The sequence below is a fragment of the Penicillium cosmopolitanum genome (genome assembly GCF_028827165.1).
Source record: "Penicillium cosmopolitanum strain IBT 29677 chromosome Unknown utg000009l:1.0-9042332.0:1.0-9050551.0, whole genome shotgun sequence".
Taxonomy (NCBI): Eukaryota; Fungi; Ascomycota; class Eurotiomycetes; order Eurotiales; family Aspergillaceae; genus Penicillium; species Penicillium cosmopolitanum.
Window position 1 is genome coordinate 7,872,377 of NW_026622679.1, and position 15,214 is coordinate 7,887,590.

Here is a 15,214-nt window from a genome sequence, read left to right on the forward strand (position 1 = left end):
TCATTTGTTGTTGTTTTTTTTTTTTCATGCTTCGTGCCTTGGCTGAATAAATGTCAGCTACCATGGTAAATTTACATGTATCTCTACTCGTAATTTGCTTATTTTTGATTATTTGATAATTATTTTACATTTGAGATTTAAGGGCCGTATAAAGAGATTAACTGCGACCGCTTATCGGTGTAACGGTGGAGTAATCTACGGTGCGAATAGAACCGAGGAGATCAGATGGTAATTAGAAACACAAAGTCGAGTGGGTTTTTGTATTTGCTCAAGGAACGTTGGTCATATCGTAATAATTAAAGGAGAGGATCGCTATGAAGATGCAGAAGGAAGGATATAAGATCCCAAAGAAGACCGAATTGTGAGTTTGTCTGGCCAGATCCGGATTCTAGATCAACTTGCAATCAGGCCTTGTGAATGGTGAAAGGTCCCTCGGCATTGAACAGGGTGGGCATCTATCAAAATATAGTCAATATATGTCTCTCCCGCAACAAGTAAGTAAGAAAGGAGCAGAGCGTACCTGGGGAGCAGTGTCAAGACCGGTACTGAGTCTCAGGTACCACACGTCCTGGTTTTTCACATTTGGCAGCTTTGCGGGGATCTTGACATCGAAGGCATTGGCATTAGCCGGGATGTTGTCTGCAATTTTGATTTGCTGATCAAAGTTGATGGTATCAAGATTGCGGACGGGGTTGTTGTACAGCCAAATGCTGTACTTGCTAGTCGGGTACTTGGTCAACGGGTCGCTGCAGTGTGTAGTTGGCTGGCGGTTGAAGCGGATGTGGACGGTCTGGCCCTCGGTCACGGTGGCGTGGTCGGGAATGCCTTGGAATACGTTCAAACAAGAATAATCACGTTTGCCCCATGCTATGTCGAGTTAGTCCCGAGTGGTTTGTCGGAATGTGGGCTGATGGCTGGTTTGGGACTTACGCTGGTTCTTGTCGAACGCAGCTGTTGCGGTAGCAGCGAGGACAGAGGTGATGATGGCAGCGGAGAACTTCATCTTGGGTGATTGATGGCAGAAGGAAGTGGTAACTGGAAGAGAGAAGAACGGTAGTATGAGCAATTGAGCTAAATACGAGGGGTCTCAGGGGGTATTTATACCTTATAAATCCAAATATAGCGTCGGGTCGGCACCCTCTTTCTTCAGCAAACCTGACTGACAATGTTTCACTTTGCTAGCTCCACAATTGCCACGATTTGAGATGATCGTGGCTTGGCGCCACTGGGGGATCAGCAGGGTCAACAGGGTCCGTCGTGCCGAGCAGGTCGCATGAGCTGACTTCAGCTGCGTGAAGGGATTTCGGGGCGCTGGAAATCGTATTGAGAGACACCAAGAGATACTAGTAAGCATCTCGTGATCTATGAGCTTGAATATACGATATGTACTTGGTTTCCATTGGCTTTGTTGGGAAATATTCTCCACATGGCCGATGCATCCACCCACAGACAGTGAATCGAAATGATCGTGCAGTTTAGAGCACATTTACCAGTCACAAACTAATCGATATTTTCCAGCGAATCCTACTAGTAAATAAACCTGCATGCAAGGCTTTATTCTGCATAGACATGATATTAGGCCACTTAGTTTCCTCACACTCAGCCATGGCGAGCAAGGCCAAGGGTAGAAATTTGGAACCCGAAAGGAAAATTGAAAAGGTATTTCTCAATATTGTTCGGAATGCGGAGTAGTATGATCTAGGTACTGGAAAAAAACTTGAAAGCTTTTAATTTCTCATAATGAAAGTGAGGTCACAGCTTGGCGCTTGACTTGACACCTGCAATGCACTCGATTTCTACATCGGTTCCCAGTGGCAGCTCCTTCACACAGACGCAAGTACGTGCCTGTTTGAGTTAGCTAATTTTGAAGTTTCCCAAGTAGTATTGCAAGTACTACTTGATAATAGGTAGAGTGAGAGGACTCACGGGCATAGGCTGTGAAAATGTAGCGGCATATACTTCATTGACAGCACCAAAGTCACTCATGCTAGTCAAGTAGATGTTGCACTTGACAACATTGTCCAAGCTCGTTCCGGCTGTCTCCAGCACCGAGCGCAGGTTGGAAAGAATTTGACGCTATAGAATAATTAACATGGTGTTCAATTCAAAACCTTTCGAGATTGGAAACATAAAGCGCACAGTTCGGTCCTGGATAGAGCCTTCAACCATAGCTCCAGTATCAGGTCGGCAGCCAACCTGGCCGGAGCAAAAGAGAAAATCGCCCATCTGAATGGCCTGCGAGAGGAAAGGAGGAGGTGCCGGAGCGCCGGTAGACTTGATGGCAGTTTTGGGGATGGACATTGTGGGTGGAATGGCCGGCTGATTTCAATTAGCTGTCAAAGAGATGTAAGATAAAGATTAGGAAGTTTCAGTTGGAAGACAGAGGGCGTAGGGAGAAAAATAACGGAGGGGAGACAGTTTAAGTTGCATTATTAATGCGGAGTGGATGTTTTCGAAGGGCGTACGAGTAAGGCGTGGCCCCGCACCAACCCCGCCGTTGGAGTAGGTGTGACTGGACACTCATTACTGTACACTCCGCGAACGGAGGCTTGTGGATTCTGTACTCGTAGTAACTAGTACTACTACTCGTACACGGAATATTCTAGTTGAAAGGAACTTCTATATGTAAAAGTACATTACTTGCCATTGTCCATGGTGAAGCCACTCTTCGCCAGTACGAGTTGAGCAAGAGAAGAGTTTGCCTCGCAGTCAAGACCCATGGCCCTGGCACGTCGAACGATCCAACCATTGATGTATTGGATCTCGGTACTCCGGCCCTTGAGAATATCTTCTCGCATACTGCTAGAGTTCTGAGCAGTTTTTTCAATCGTATCACGCAGAACAGATTCTAAAGACTCCGTCGAGAATTGATGTCGATCAAGGGACAGTTCCTGCATCTCGGGAAGACTTTGAAATACAGACGAGACCTCTGTCAGAATTTGACGTTGCAAGGGCTGAATATCGGCATTGTCTTTGATGCGCCCGTTGCGCACGTCAAGGAGTGCCGTGAGAGGATTCAGCACACAATTAGATGCTAGCTTCAAAAGTTGGACTCGGAATAAATCCGGCCATTCCATTTTCTCACAATGAAGAGCAGTCGGCTGGAGTAGAGTATCTAGGAGATGCTGGGCTTGTAATTGCTGTGCTGTCTGTTTGTGGCTGTCGACAACTCCGAGTGATGCATTTCCACTGGTACCCGACAAGATGGCTTCCACCGAAGACCGCAGATAGACACCATGGCGCATGATTCCAAGCATGTAGGTAGGTCTACTAGAAGGGTCAATAAAGACACGCTGGTTGAGATCCTCGATTTGACCCATGCCATTTTGGAACAGGCAGATGGTTGATTGGGGTCCAATGCGATGCCGAAGGGGTTCCAAGGCGGCGACTGTCGCCGAGGCTTTGACGGCAACAATTAAATTATGAATTGGGTCAGAAGAGGCTGAGCTGCCCAGGAGCTCGGCATTAAATCCACCTCGCTCGTCCAAGGGGCCATCTTCACCAACACGGAGGCCGAGCTTCCATCCATTAGATGCGAAGTCATCGTATAGGCTCTTTCGATGGGCAAGCAGCGTCACCGAAGGCGGGGTTGGTAGAGATCGGAGAGAATGGGCGATAAAAGATCCAATACTGCCCAGCCCTAGAATGTGAATTGAGTGGGAAGGGGATGGCATCACGAAGAACACCGAATACTTGCGAGGGGAACGTGCTGGTGGTTCGGTTTGGAGCGGGTTAAACTGGCGGGCCTCGGTGGGGCTGCGGGCGCCAATGCGAAGTGGGCGACATTACTCGTACATACGAGTAGTCATCCCATGAATTTTCTTATTGGGAACACTTATCCCAGAGGAACTACTTGCAGTAAGGAAATCAAAAGTTCTTATGAATGAAAATGCGAAAGAAGCTGACTTTCTCTACAGCCACTGGCACTACTAGTAGTAACAAATCGCAACGACCCAACTTCCCCACTACTCGTATCCCCCCAGCTAAAACCATACTTAATATAACTTGAAGAACCACGAAAATTGAGGCTCAAGAAAAATCCTAAGAGTGAATTATATGGACCGACTCCAAGCCGTAAATGGGATATGAAATCTCGAATCAATTAGTTGACGGCATGCTCCTATGCGGGGTCCAAGCTGGCTCCGCCACTCAGGACAGTCCTCGCCCGCAGATCGAAGGAATTTCCAAGACGCTAAATCAATTTTGACAGAAACGAGCTGGACTTTTGCCTGTGTCACACTGCCCGTTTGCTTTTGAAAACTCATGAGCCGCGCTCACAGCTCGCTCAGAGCCTCCCAGGTCCACCTTCTGCTGCCATGGAGATCAATTTAGACTTGCGAGACGTTCTCAGACCCACGGTGTCTCAGGATGCTCCATCCAGATCATTATCATATAGCGGGTAAGACATTCGCAAACCCCTCCGAATTCAACTCGTTTGACAACAAGAAGATGTTGGACATGCCGTGAACGCCGGACGAAATGTGATGAACGGCCCGCCGCCTGCAGGAGGTGCGAGGATGCGAAACTTGTCTGCGCTGGATACGACATCAGATTGAATTGGGCTGAGGGGGTGGATCGAAAACGGTCGAGACCGGGTGGCACTCGAAGGCGCATCAAGCCAGGTCGGTCCGATAACCCAATTGTGGGAAGTGTACGAAAATTGCTAAATTGTTTGCACGACAGGAATAAACTTATGCCAGACCATGACCGACAAAGAAGTTACGCGGGCCCTTGCATTAATCGATAAGCCCACTACAGATCAACCGAGGACCACTGGCCCATTTTCGGTCTTTCGTGTTCAGTCTGAGCACACTCAGTCTGATTTACAGCCGGGCTCTTGGTTTCTCGGGGAAGCAGGAAAGCCACCAACTCAACGCGACAATGACTTTAGTCAGAGTAAATATCTCGAACCCGAAGCAGAACAGCATTCTACATTTGAGATTGATGATCCTCGGTGGATAAGCCTGTCATTGACCAGAGGTCTGGACATGCTCTCTGACGAAGACTCTTCTATAGCTTTGAACGAGAGAAATGTTCATGAGATAGAAGATGAATCAGACAACTCCAACGAAAGCTCAATAACGCCAACACTTGCAGGGTTACTGGACAGGACTGTTTCCCATACTAGTGGTGATTATCCCGCTAATTGGAAGATCGTGGGCTCTACAGGCTTGACTCATCCAAGAGATCATGTGGACAAAGAGGTTGAGTCTTTGATACCTCTCGGGCACGATGGACTTGCATTGCAAATACCAAGCACCATGAAATTGGGTGCGCCATCAAACACTCTTTCCTACAGTCTCGGTTATCCCCAAATCAAGGATCCTTCGGTGAATATGCTCATCCATCACTATACAAACAACATCGTCCATTTGATGCAGCCTGTCTCCCACAGGGGAAATCCTTTCCAAACATTATATCTCCCCTTGCAATTGAAGGATCGAGTTTCACTGAAATCGACCAAGAATCACATGGGATATCTCCAGCAACGGTTGCTGTGTTTCATAGTCTGCTTTGCTCCGCAGCTACCAACCTACAAGGCCTAGGGTCTAGAGATAGTGGACTTCAGCAGCTTGCATGCCGCCACAAAGAGCGGGCTCTAAATGCACTGCGAAACTCACTGGCCAGGAAGGTTGGCCGTTACAAAGACTTGATGGTAGCCATTTTGTCTTTGGTATCTGTTGATGTAGGTCTCCGGTGATATCTCCAAGATTTCCCTCCTAATGTATGCGAATTCTTAGATTCTCGACGGTGGTGTGAACGATCATTGGATTCATTTAGATGCGGCCATCAAACTTCAAGCATCACGACACCACCCAAGCCTAGTTAGTCGAGAGACCAGTCAGCTTAACATGATATGCACCATGCTTCGACTTTTTGCCCAGACTGCACTTCCGAGGCCGAACCCAACTCCATGGAATGATGATGCTGGCCCCGATCGGATGGATCATGACTTTTCAGATCCGAGCATTGAATACATTTACGGCATCACGACGAATCTTGCTAGGCTGATAAAGCGAATATACGAATTAACGCAGCATCTTGCATTTTACAACGGCAGAGAGTACCCCACAACTCTCTTAGCAGCGTGCGAGGAGCTGGGAGATCATTTGAGTTCTTGGAATATTGATATAGAGCCATTCTCAGCGATAGGTACTGAGAGGGAGGATGCACGACAGGTCGCTCGGGCGCAGTCAAGGGCATTCCATTCTGCTGCTTTGATTTACTACTATCGATCTGTCCAGAACTGCAAGCGGGAATACCTTGACACGGAGCAAGAAAATACCCTCCTTGCCATGAACGAGGCCGAAGAGTTGAAGATCCATCTGATCAAGGGTAGCTCTGCGCCGGCTCCACTCACATGGCCGGCCTTTATTGCATCATGTGAGGCGATAGGCGAGTATCGCCAGCGATGGAATGAGTGGTGGACCCGTGTTGAAAAATATCGACTGAAGAATTTTTCGAAACAGCATAGTATTGTGCAGCAGGTCTGGGGCAAGCTTGACAGATCAGGATCCCCCACGGATTGGCGCGACGTGCTTGCGGAAATGAATTTCAGGATCATTCCGGTGTAATGAGATAATAATTCTAGGGAATGGTAGTACGCTACTAGTACATAATATGACAGATATAACATGCCAACTCCGAGTCTATTACTCAGTGGCTGGGAACTCGAAATAATCTATTACAAGATATAGTCCCTAGTATTTACTAGTAAATCTTTAGATGCAGATTGTCTTGTACCTTGCGATTTACAAAATCCAGCCAGTCCCGGGGTTAATCTGGCGTAGAAGAGATAGAATGAAAAAACCCCTAAAATGAATTTGTGTAAGATTCCTGTAGTTCTGAAACTTTGTGCTAAATTGCATCGCTCAATGTAGGCTGGATGTATGCAACCGAAATCATGTGGTCTCATCTAAAGAGGCATTGATCCTCAGTCATCATTCAAAGCTGAAGGGAAATGGATAAAAGTGAACCTCGCTCCCCAGTGTGGTAGAAAACGCAATAAGGAAAGAAATGGAAAAGGAAGCTTAGTCGTGATAGGTCACACTGACGACACTGAATCCCTGGTCCAATCCACTATCTGAATTGTGCAGGACGAGGTTACCCAAGCTGTCAATGTCGAGATAATCGCCACCCTCGATGTACCGCAGAGTGTAACCCAGACCATTTCCGAGGAAAGTAATGCGGATCTGTGAAGCAGAGCTTCGGGCCTCCGGGGCTTGCAATTCTCCACGAGGTCCAAGCCAGCGACCGTCAAGTGCGTTCTCGAGTGTGAAGATCTCGCTCTCTTCATCTTCGGTGTAATGGAGGATCCAGCGGTCTTCCTTCTTGTCGTAAAGATGACCTGGTTTACCTGTGTCGAGGTCCCATCTCTTGTTTTGTCCTCGCAGAGCGTAGCCATTCTTACTGAAGACCAAATAACGGCCTTCAGTCAGATATCCTACAACCTCCTTGTAGCCATCCTCGAAAAAGAGAGAATCGGAAAGATTGCCCTGCTCCCCGTACGGAACGGGAGGGCGTGTCTGACTGTGCCGCGATTGGCAGCGCGATGTGCCCACAAAGTTGCCATTTCCATCGGTCTCCGGAGAGCGGGATATCCGGAAGATTGGGTAGGGAATAATCGGGCTACATACGTCAGTTCAACCGTATTGGCTTTTTGGAAGCCAAGGAAAAGGAGGACATACGTGATCAAGATCCAGAGCGCCGATCAGGTTGGACATGTGAGCACGACGCCATGGCACCATTTGGTCAGTCTGAACACCCGAGTAGCCGAGAGCAGTCAACCACTGCTCAATGAACATAATTTGTGAATTGTGATCGCAACGTTCAGTGAAGACACGGCCACCACGAGTCCACGGAGAGACCATGATAAAAGGAACACGGAAGCCTAAGCACTAGGTCAGTAACTAATGCAGAATGCAACTTTTATAGCTCATATACGGACCGGGCCCTGAAAAAACATCACCAAAGTCTCCATATGGGTCTGCCATCCACTCCCCAGCCGTGCCTTGGGGCGAGTGGAAAGGTGTTACATGATCACCAAAGCCACCAGTTTCTGGGAGTTCTGATTAGTAGTTACTATGCACAGCCAGGAATGTGACTTACCGTCAAAGCTGATCATCAGCAGAGTCGAAGAGTACTTGGGGCTGCTTGTCACGGCATCGGTAATTCTTTTCTGCAGCCAGCCACCGTCCATTGGTCGGTAGGGGGGATGCTCAGAGAGCTCAGTAGGGCCGACGATGAAGCTGACTCTGGGAAGAGTGCCGTTGGCAGCATCCTCGTAGAACTTCTCGAGTCCCACAAAAGACATTCCTTTATCAGCAAGAGGGTGGCCCTTCTTAGCTTGTTGAAACTGCTGGAACCAAGCCAGGGGGGTTATCGTCAAAGTTGTTGGTGTCTTGGTACAACTGCCATGAGACACCGGCATCCTCATAGAACTCGAAGATGGTCTTCCACTTGAGGGGATAGCAGCTGACACCCGGCTTTTCACAACCTAAATTGTTTAGAGATGAGCCAGATGGGGTCCTCTGAGGATCACTTACCAGGCATTTCATTGTTGTCAATGTAAACGCCGCCCTGGTCAGGCGATTGAGGGCCCCCCGGGACATTGATAGAGCCACTGATTAGAGTCACGCGGTTGGGGTTGGTAGCAGTGATTTGAGATTCCTATAATGGATCAGCTCAGGTGTGCTCATACTAATCTGGGACTGATCCTTACCTGATACATATCGGCCGAAGTCCATCCTTCAGCAATGGCAAACTGGGCAGGAATATCTTCGCGCTTGTAGTAGCCCCAGCTCCATGGCGTGTTCTTAGTGGCCCAAGCATTGTTCAGACCGTGGTTGTAAGCAGCCTGATTAGCATGGTAGCCGTTGTCGCCGGCCGCCATGCACTGGATGGCATCCAGAGTCTCGCCGCCCTTCCAACCGAGGTAGAAGGGAAACAGACCGCTGGATCGGTCGGACATGTTAGGATCAACAGTTCTAGTGGGTTTGTTAGAAGCAGATTCTATGTATAGATGTTTCTTCGACTGAACTTACTGATTCCAAACAGATTGTCCATCGGGGTTGATCTGGACGTTAGGATCGGCGAAGCCACGAACACCGGCCATGGTGCCATAGTACTGTGATTCATTCAGTCAGCTGGGGAGGTTTATCTGCATTCGAAGGAGGGTAGGTCTACCGTATCCTGAGCTCGATTCTCCTGCATGAAGATCACGACATGCTCAATATCCTTGAGAGAACCAGCATTAACGGACGAGCTCGCCAGGAGCGCCGTGAGGGCGACTCCGAGGAGAAAACCCATGCTGAAAGTGTGATTCTGGATGAACCTTAGGAAAGGAGTGAAGTTGGAGGAATGAGGGAGCGGTGAGTATTTAAGGAGGAAGACAAGAGCTTCCTGTGTTCAAGCTTCGATTGACGATCGATGATGATCAAAGATCGGGTCGAGCCGAAGATAAAAAAGAAGGAAGTGAAAAGGAAAGGTAGTATCAAGGTAGCAGGTGCCACGATGATAGGTTAGGAGGAAGATGCAAGAAGCAAGATGACCAAATGGTATCCCTCGATTCGAGCATGTGGAGACTGAGGGTCGCGAGAGAGCGGAGATGCAAAGCTGCAAAGCTGCGGGGAATGCCCCACGTGCCTGCCCTAAGACTACACCAAACCACGCCAAACCACGCCAAACCACGCCTCTCACAGGCATCCTGTCGACCCTGGAGATCCCGTAGTGTCTTGCTGAGGCACTTGTTTCAAGGCTAGCTCCTCTTCATCCTTGCGTACTGCCGTGCTGTGTGGTTCAAGACAAGCAGTCAAAGCGGCTTCGAAGCTGCGGGCGTTGCAAGTGACCTACGCCTCCTGCCGATCCCCTTGTCTCCCGCCACTCGCTGCATGTCTTTGCCCTCCGCAAGGGCCGGGGTCCATGCGGCAATCTTAAATCATCCGACGTCCGACGTCTGAAATTGAGGGTCTTCCTCTTCAGAATCATGGAAAGACAAAACAGTCGGCGTCGAAGACCGCCCCGCACCCAAGACTCCCAGCAATCACCCCAAAAGGCCACCTCGTCGGAGCCGAGCTCTCGCCCGTTGCTGAGCTGGGTTCTGATCACTCTCTTGGTGTTGATTTTGGCATATTCGCTTCGCCCGGATATCTACCTGCAATCATGGATCGGTCCACTGATAGGTCATGGTCATGGCCATGGCCATGACGAGGAAGCCTCAATTCGGCCGTATATCGAATTGCATCCCGAGGATCATGTGTTTCGTGCTCCTGTTACTCACCATTTGGATTGGCGCGTTACAAAGGACGAACGCAGGCCTGATGGCGTCTTGAAGAAAGTCTTTCTCATCAACGGTGAGGCTTCCACCGACGGCGATGTTCTGCTCTCTAGCGGTCGTCTGATGAAGGGAAGGTTCCGCTAATATTCATCATTTCGTTTCATCCCATAGATCTGTTTCCAGGTCCCACCGTTGAGGCTCGTTCAGGTGATACATTGATCATCACCGTTACCAACGCCTTGTCAGAGCACCCGGTCGCTCTTCATTGGCATGGCCTTCATGTAGCGAGTGAGTTGGCTGTATCGCCTAGGGATTGACGATTGACCCCGTTTCGGCAGCTGACAGGCCATAGATTCCATGGATGGAGCAGCGGCGGTATCACAATGCCCCATAGCGCCAGGCGCCCAGTATGTCTATAACGTCAGCATCCCTGAAGACCAGAGCGGAACGTTTTGGTATCATGCGCACTCCGGGTTATCGAGACAGGATGGTTTGTTTGGCGGGTTGGTCGTTCATGCACCGGTGTCCAAGTCGACAGTCCGAGGGCTGATGGGCCGAGGGGGAAGGGATGCTGATCGATTTGGATATGAGAAGGAGCATCTGTTGCTCATTGGAGACTGGTATCACCCGCCCGCAGAAGATGTTCTGGCTTGGTACCAGGATCCAGGCAATTTCGGGAACGAGGTTCGTCCAGTCGAACAAAAATCGCATATATTCACTGACTATTCTTTAGCCGGTCCCAGACTCGTTGCTCATTAACGGAGTCGGCTATTTTGACTGTGGTATGGCTGTACCTGCTCGTCCTGTAGACTGTGTCGAGGACCAGACAAAACCACCGTTTCTTCATCTTGACCTTAGCGCGTCCTCCCGAATACGCGTCGTCAACACAGGGTATGCACATTGTCAGATCACAATTGATTCGAGGAGCAGTCACTGAAAGTATCTTTATAGGGCCCTGGGAGGTTTCACTCTTGTATTCGACCAAGAGAGCCTCGAGCTGCTTCAGGTGGACAGTGTTGATGTGGAGCGACCACAGCAGGAGGATGTCAACTCGGCCGGGATTTTGTATCCTGGACAGCGCATGGATTTTGTCCTACGCCCACCTCCCAGTGCAGCAGAGGCAAGGTCATCATCCATGATGGTGAAATTGGATCAAGGGTTAATCTCACTCAGCCCGCTCGTATTCATACTCGTTCTAACTCGTTTTACCTTCGGCTAGATGCTTCAAGTACATGAACCACGCATTAACCCCCGATCAAACCTTCGCCATTCACTACTCAAACACATCCAAAATAGTCGATGACGCGACTTTAATACCTAGCATCCGCAATGAATGGAACCTGGAGAAAATCCCATCGTCCGCTTCTGTTCTCGCAAAACTCCCCGAACAAGCTGACGAAACACATGTCGTGTACACCAAGATCCAGAAGATGGCCCGACTCCGCAACATGCCCTATGGCTTTTTCAATATGACGATTTGGAAGCCTCAGAGCGAGCCCCAAGTCCCACTCATCGCCCTCCCCCGCGAGAGCTGGGATTCGAACCAGTTTTCAATTACCACGGGGCCAGGCCCAACATGGGTAGACCTTGTGGTCAACAACCTAGATGAAGGCCCCCATCCATTTCACATGGTAAGCACACCGACATTTCTCATTTCTACCAAACCAAGCACCCTGAAACATTGCATCATTATTATTGTTTTTCTGCTCGTTTATCCCTTACATCCCCGCTCATGCCATATCACTCCCAGCACGGCCACCACTTCTACGTCCTAGCAACGCACGAATCCACCTTTGGATGGGGCTCATATAATCCCTTTGAAGACGTCATTCCTACCGGTTTCGACCCAGACACCGATCCCACCCAGCCCTACGACTTATCTCGTGCCGCACTGCGCGATACTGTCCAGATTCCCAGCCGCGGGTACGCGGTTCTCAGATTCAAGGCTGACAATCCGGGTATCTGGCTCTTCCATTGTCATATTCTTTGGCACTTTGCTACGGGGATGGCGATGCTTATTGATGTCCAAGGGGACCCGGCTGGACTGGTCGCACATGATACATCTGTGCTTCCAGCGGGAGCACAGATTTGTCCTGGGTCAGCTTAAGTAAAAGGAAAACAGGAGGTACATCGTATAGGACTTATGATTCAATCAGTGTTCATTTGGATCGTGTTGTAGGTATAATGTAATGTCACCAAGCCTTTTGGGGCCTACCCACCAAGAGAGGCAAAGAGAAAGAAAGACCTAACGATAATCACACGGGGAGAAAAAAGTGTAGGAGAGGCTGTGAAAGAGGGAGACAGTGGTAATCCTATGATGGAATGCAAGCTCAAACGCCAGGCCCCAAAAGATACAGGAACTCAACGCCATCAGAAATTATGAACATGGTAATCAGAAAAGCGAGCGTGTCAATGAATCCGATATAAACCAAGACCAGCGTCGCTTGAGATAAAATACACTGTATTGCACCAGGTGGCGTCTAAGTGGCAGCCCATTCAAGGACCTCCAGGGCGCAGACGACCAGTACAAGGGTTGAGGGAAGGATCCTAGGATAGATAATTAGTACCAACTTTTGGATAAATGAAATGAGCGAGGAAGAAGGGACGTACCAGACAACATAGCTCTGGAAAAGAAGTTTCGACATGGCCCCAATGTAGACATTGTTGATTTGGCAGATCTGAGCCAATTGCAGTGCCGATGGGGCTCCGGTAATGAGGAAGCAAACAACAATGAAAATGGGGTCGTCGAGAATGCTGATCGGCACAAACTTTGCCATGAGAGCGATTATCGGTGCCATGATCAGGGTCGGTAGCAGCATTCGTGAAATCAACGCCGCAATAATGAGCTTGCGTTCATCGGCGGGGTGTTCCATATCGGCAAGGGCTTCTTCAGAAAGTGTGTTTCTGGCTAGGTTGGCCCCAAGAACCACCAAAATGAGTGGGACGGCCACCTGGGAGTTCTGTTGAATGGCGCTGGTGACGGAGTTGCTAATGAAAGTGCCTTTGTCGAAGAATAGGTGTTGTAAAGATGGGACCGAGGCAACCACAATAGCGACGAGCATTGCCCAGAGAGGCGGATTCATGAAACTCCATACACCACGGAAGAAACGGCCCAAGCCATGTGATGTGGCTGATAGACCCTTCTGTGTCTTTGGTGGAAGGCGATCATAGAGTGCGTTGGTCTTCGTCGCCCAGGATTCGCGAAGACCATTCCAGCGGCGTCGGAAAGATGTCTTCCAGCGGCCTACAAAGGTTTGCTCTGATGCTTGCAAGTCCCGCGCAGTGTATTCCACGTCGGGGAATGAGAGTATGTCCTCGCCCGTACTTTGGCGCGGTAGGAATGGCCCACGGGGTGGCGGACCGATCGTTCTTGGCGAGAGATCGGAATCGAGGGCGCTGTGTATTGATTCGGTCCTGGAATGAACCGATGAGACCTTCGAGTATGAGTAGGCGCGTGTCGAGATCGGAGTCTGATCGCCTGATTGGAAATTGCCATCATCGTGAATCTGACCATTGGAAGCTCGATGTAAACTATCCGAGCTGCGCGTGCGAAGGAGTGGCTCATCCGGTTCTTTCTGCTCGGGATTGTCGGTATATCGTGCTTGGCCTTGTTCAATGATGGATGAACCGTTCGAGCTCTGGTCAGATTCCTCGAGGTATCGGTCTTTTGGCGCGAGCAAAACATGATATCCCCAGCTCCAACGTACCAGTTGACCTAGCTGCTGGAAGATGAGTAAGTACAAGATACCTCGCGCTGCGACTTCATCGTCGTTATCGTGTGGTATCCTATCCCAGTGCAAGCCTCGAAGGGTCTGCGATAGGGAAACGACCAGGGAGATCGGCAGCGAATTGGAGTTGCCAAAGACCTATTGGAATGCGTGATCAGCGCTGCAACATGTAGAGCTTATCAAAGGGCGCGACGACTATCGTCGATTGGAACCAATCAAAGTGACAAGGAGCCCTGAGGCACATACCGCCATCGCCGTAACGAAGTTTGACTTGCGCTTCTTAAAGTGAAAGCATCGGGTGACAGCCCAGGCGCAAGAGTATGAGACTAAGGTCTGAACAATGAAGATCACCGGGATGATCGCCAGGTCCGTGAGTTTCTCCGCGGTCAGTTGGGAGCCCAACTTGACGAAAACTGGATCCGAAAATGATTGTCAGTAACCCGGTTATAAATGCGACCGGAATTGAGGGGGTTGTCGCTTGGTTCCACGGCGGAAAAGAGTCGGGGTATCATACTCAGACAGGGGGTGAAGAGCATCACGTTCAGGTTTGCGACAAACTTTTGGGCGTCGGCGTCGAAGAGGCCCTGCTGGGCGACAATGTAGCCGGGCAAGCAGACACAGACGACCTCCAGGACGGCCTCGAAGACGAGGAGCAATAAGTAGCCAAAGGGAGGGTGCTTGGGCTGGGGGGTTGCCGCTGGCCATGAAGGCGTTGCTGGCAACCAGCGGATCTTGGGCGAATGCATTGTATTGAAAGGAACGAGGTGCGGTAAAAATTGCCATGAAGGCGATAAGAAAAGTTGAGGAGTGTCCTGTTCCTGTCCTTGTCCACGGGGACAAAAAGGATGAAGGGGGGGAGGAAGGGAGAGCAGGAAAGGAAAGAAAAGAAAAGAAAAGCAAGGCAAGGTAGAAGCTTGGCTGTGGCTATGGGAGAGTTGGCATTCGGTCAGATCATGACTTCAACGATGGCCACGACCAAGTTTATTGGTGTTGGTGTTGACCTGCCTCAACCAGGGTTGCCCTGATTGCCCCGGTTTGTTTTTGTTTGCCAGATCCAGGTCCATTTCACGCCATGTGTAACCATGGCCTTGTATTTAGAGAGCTACAGTAGGGTACTAGTCAACTGCCAGTGGTCTACCTTAAGGTACATATGTGCATATCAGTATTCTATTCATCGGAAGTTTCCTATGTATGATAAGTATGATAAGTA

General features: G+C 49.5%; 8 protein-coding genes across 8 annotated transcripts; 3 read left to right on the top strand and 5 right to left on the bottom strand.

Moving 5' to 3' along the window:
* Positions 1-404: 404 nt before the first annotated feature.
* N7509_011030 (uncharacterized protein) lies at positions 405-1,003 on the bottom strand (the record flags this gene model as incomplete). Its single annotated transcript, XM_056635667.1, has 3 exons — positions 405-455; positions 521-867; positions 931-1,003. 3 exons carry the CDS (start codon positions 1,001-1,003, stop codon positions 405-407), a joined length of 471 nt encoding a protein of 156 aa, XP_056486287.1.
* A 749-nt stretch (positions 1,004-1,752) lies between these two features.
* Positions 1,753-2,301, bottom strand: N7509_011031 (uncharacterized protein; the record flags this gene model as incomplete). Its single annotated transcript, XM_056635668.1, has 3 exons — positions 1,753-1,845; positions 1,927-2,076; positions 2,140-2,301. 3 exons carry the CDS (start codon positions 2,299-2,301, stop codon positions 1,753-1,755), a joined length of 405 nt encoding a protein of 134 aa, XP_056486288.1.
* A 335-nt stretch (positions 2,302-2,636) lies between these two features.
* On the bottom strand, positions 2,637-3,674 carry N7509_011032 (ketopantoate reductase family protein; the record flags this gene model as incomplete). The annotated part of the gene is made up of 1 exon (XM_056635669.1): positions 2,637-3,674. The coding sequence occupies one exon, from the start codon at positions 3,672-3,674 to the stop codon at positions 2,637-2,639; it is 1,038 nt and encodes a 345-aa protein (XP_056486289.1).
* A 1,029-nt stretch (positions 3,675-4,703) lies between these two features.
* Positions 4,704-5,546, top strand: N7509_011033 (uncharacterized protein; the record flags this gene model as incomplete). The annotated part of the gene is made up of 1 exon (XM_056635670.1): positions 4,704-5,546. One exon carries the CDS (start codon positions 4,704-4,706, stop codon positions 5,544-5,546), a length of 843 nt encoding a protein of 280 aa, XP_056486290.1.
* A 318-nt stretch (positions 5,547-5,864) lies between these two features.
* On the top strand, positions 5,865-6,575 carry N7509_011034 (uncharacterized protein; the record flags this gene model as incomplete). Its single annotated transcript, XM_056635671.1, has 1 exon — positions 5,865-6,575. One exon carries the CDS (start codon positions 5,865-5,867, stop codon positions 6,573-6,575), a length of 711 nt encoding a protein of 236 aa, XP_056486291.1.
* A 456-nt stretch (positions 6,576-7,031) lies between these two features.
* N7509_011035 (nonhemolytic phospholipases C family protein) lies at positions 7,032-9,309 on the bottom strand (the record flags this gene model as incomplete). The annotated part of the gene is made up of 10 exons (XM_056635672.1): positions 7,032-7,466; positions 7,510-7,629; positions 7,689-7,891; positions 7,949-8,059; positions 8,110-8,359; positions 8,424-8,497; positions 8,547-8,670; positions 8,723-8,987; positions 9,045-9,127; positions 9,187-9,309. The coding sequence occupies 10 exons, from the start codon at positions 9,307-9,309 to the stop codon at positions 7,032-7,034; spliced, it is 1,788 nt and encodes a 595-aa protein (XP_056486292.1).
* Positions 9,310-9,985: 676 nt separating this feature from the next.
* N7509_011036 (multicopper oxidase-domain-containing protein) lies at positions 9,986-12,383 on the top strand (the record flags this gene model as incomplete). The annotated part of the gene is made up of 7 exons (XM_056635673.1): positions 9,986-10,394; positions 10,448-10,564; positions 10,629-10,960; positions 11,010-11,167; positions 11,228-11,434; positions 11,496-11,907; positions 12,027-12,383. 7 exons carry the CDS (start codon positions 9,986-9,988, stop codon positions 12,381-12,383), a joined length of 1,992 nt encoding a protein of 663 aa, XP_056486293.1.
* Positions 12,384-12,756: 373 nt separating this feature from the next.
* On the bottom strand, positions 12,757-14,750 carry N7509_011037 (Auxin Efflux Carrier superfamily; the record flags this gene model as incomplete). Its single annotated transcript, XM_056635674.1, has 4 exons — positions 12,757-12,823; positions 12,887-14,142; positions 14,251-14,417; positions 14,519-14,750. The coding sequence occupies 4 exons, from the start codon at positions 14,748-14,750 to the stop codon at positions 12,757-12,759; spliced, it is 1,722 nt and encodes a 573-aa protein (XP_056486294.1).
* Between the last annotated feature and the right edge of the window lie 464 nt (positions 14,751-15,214).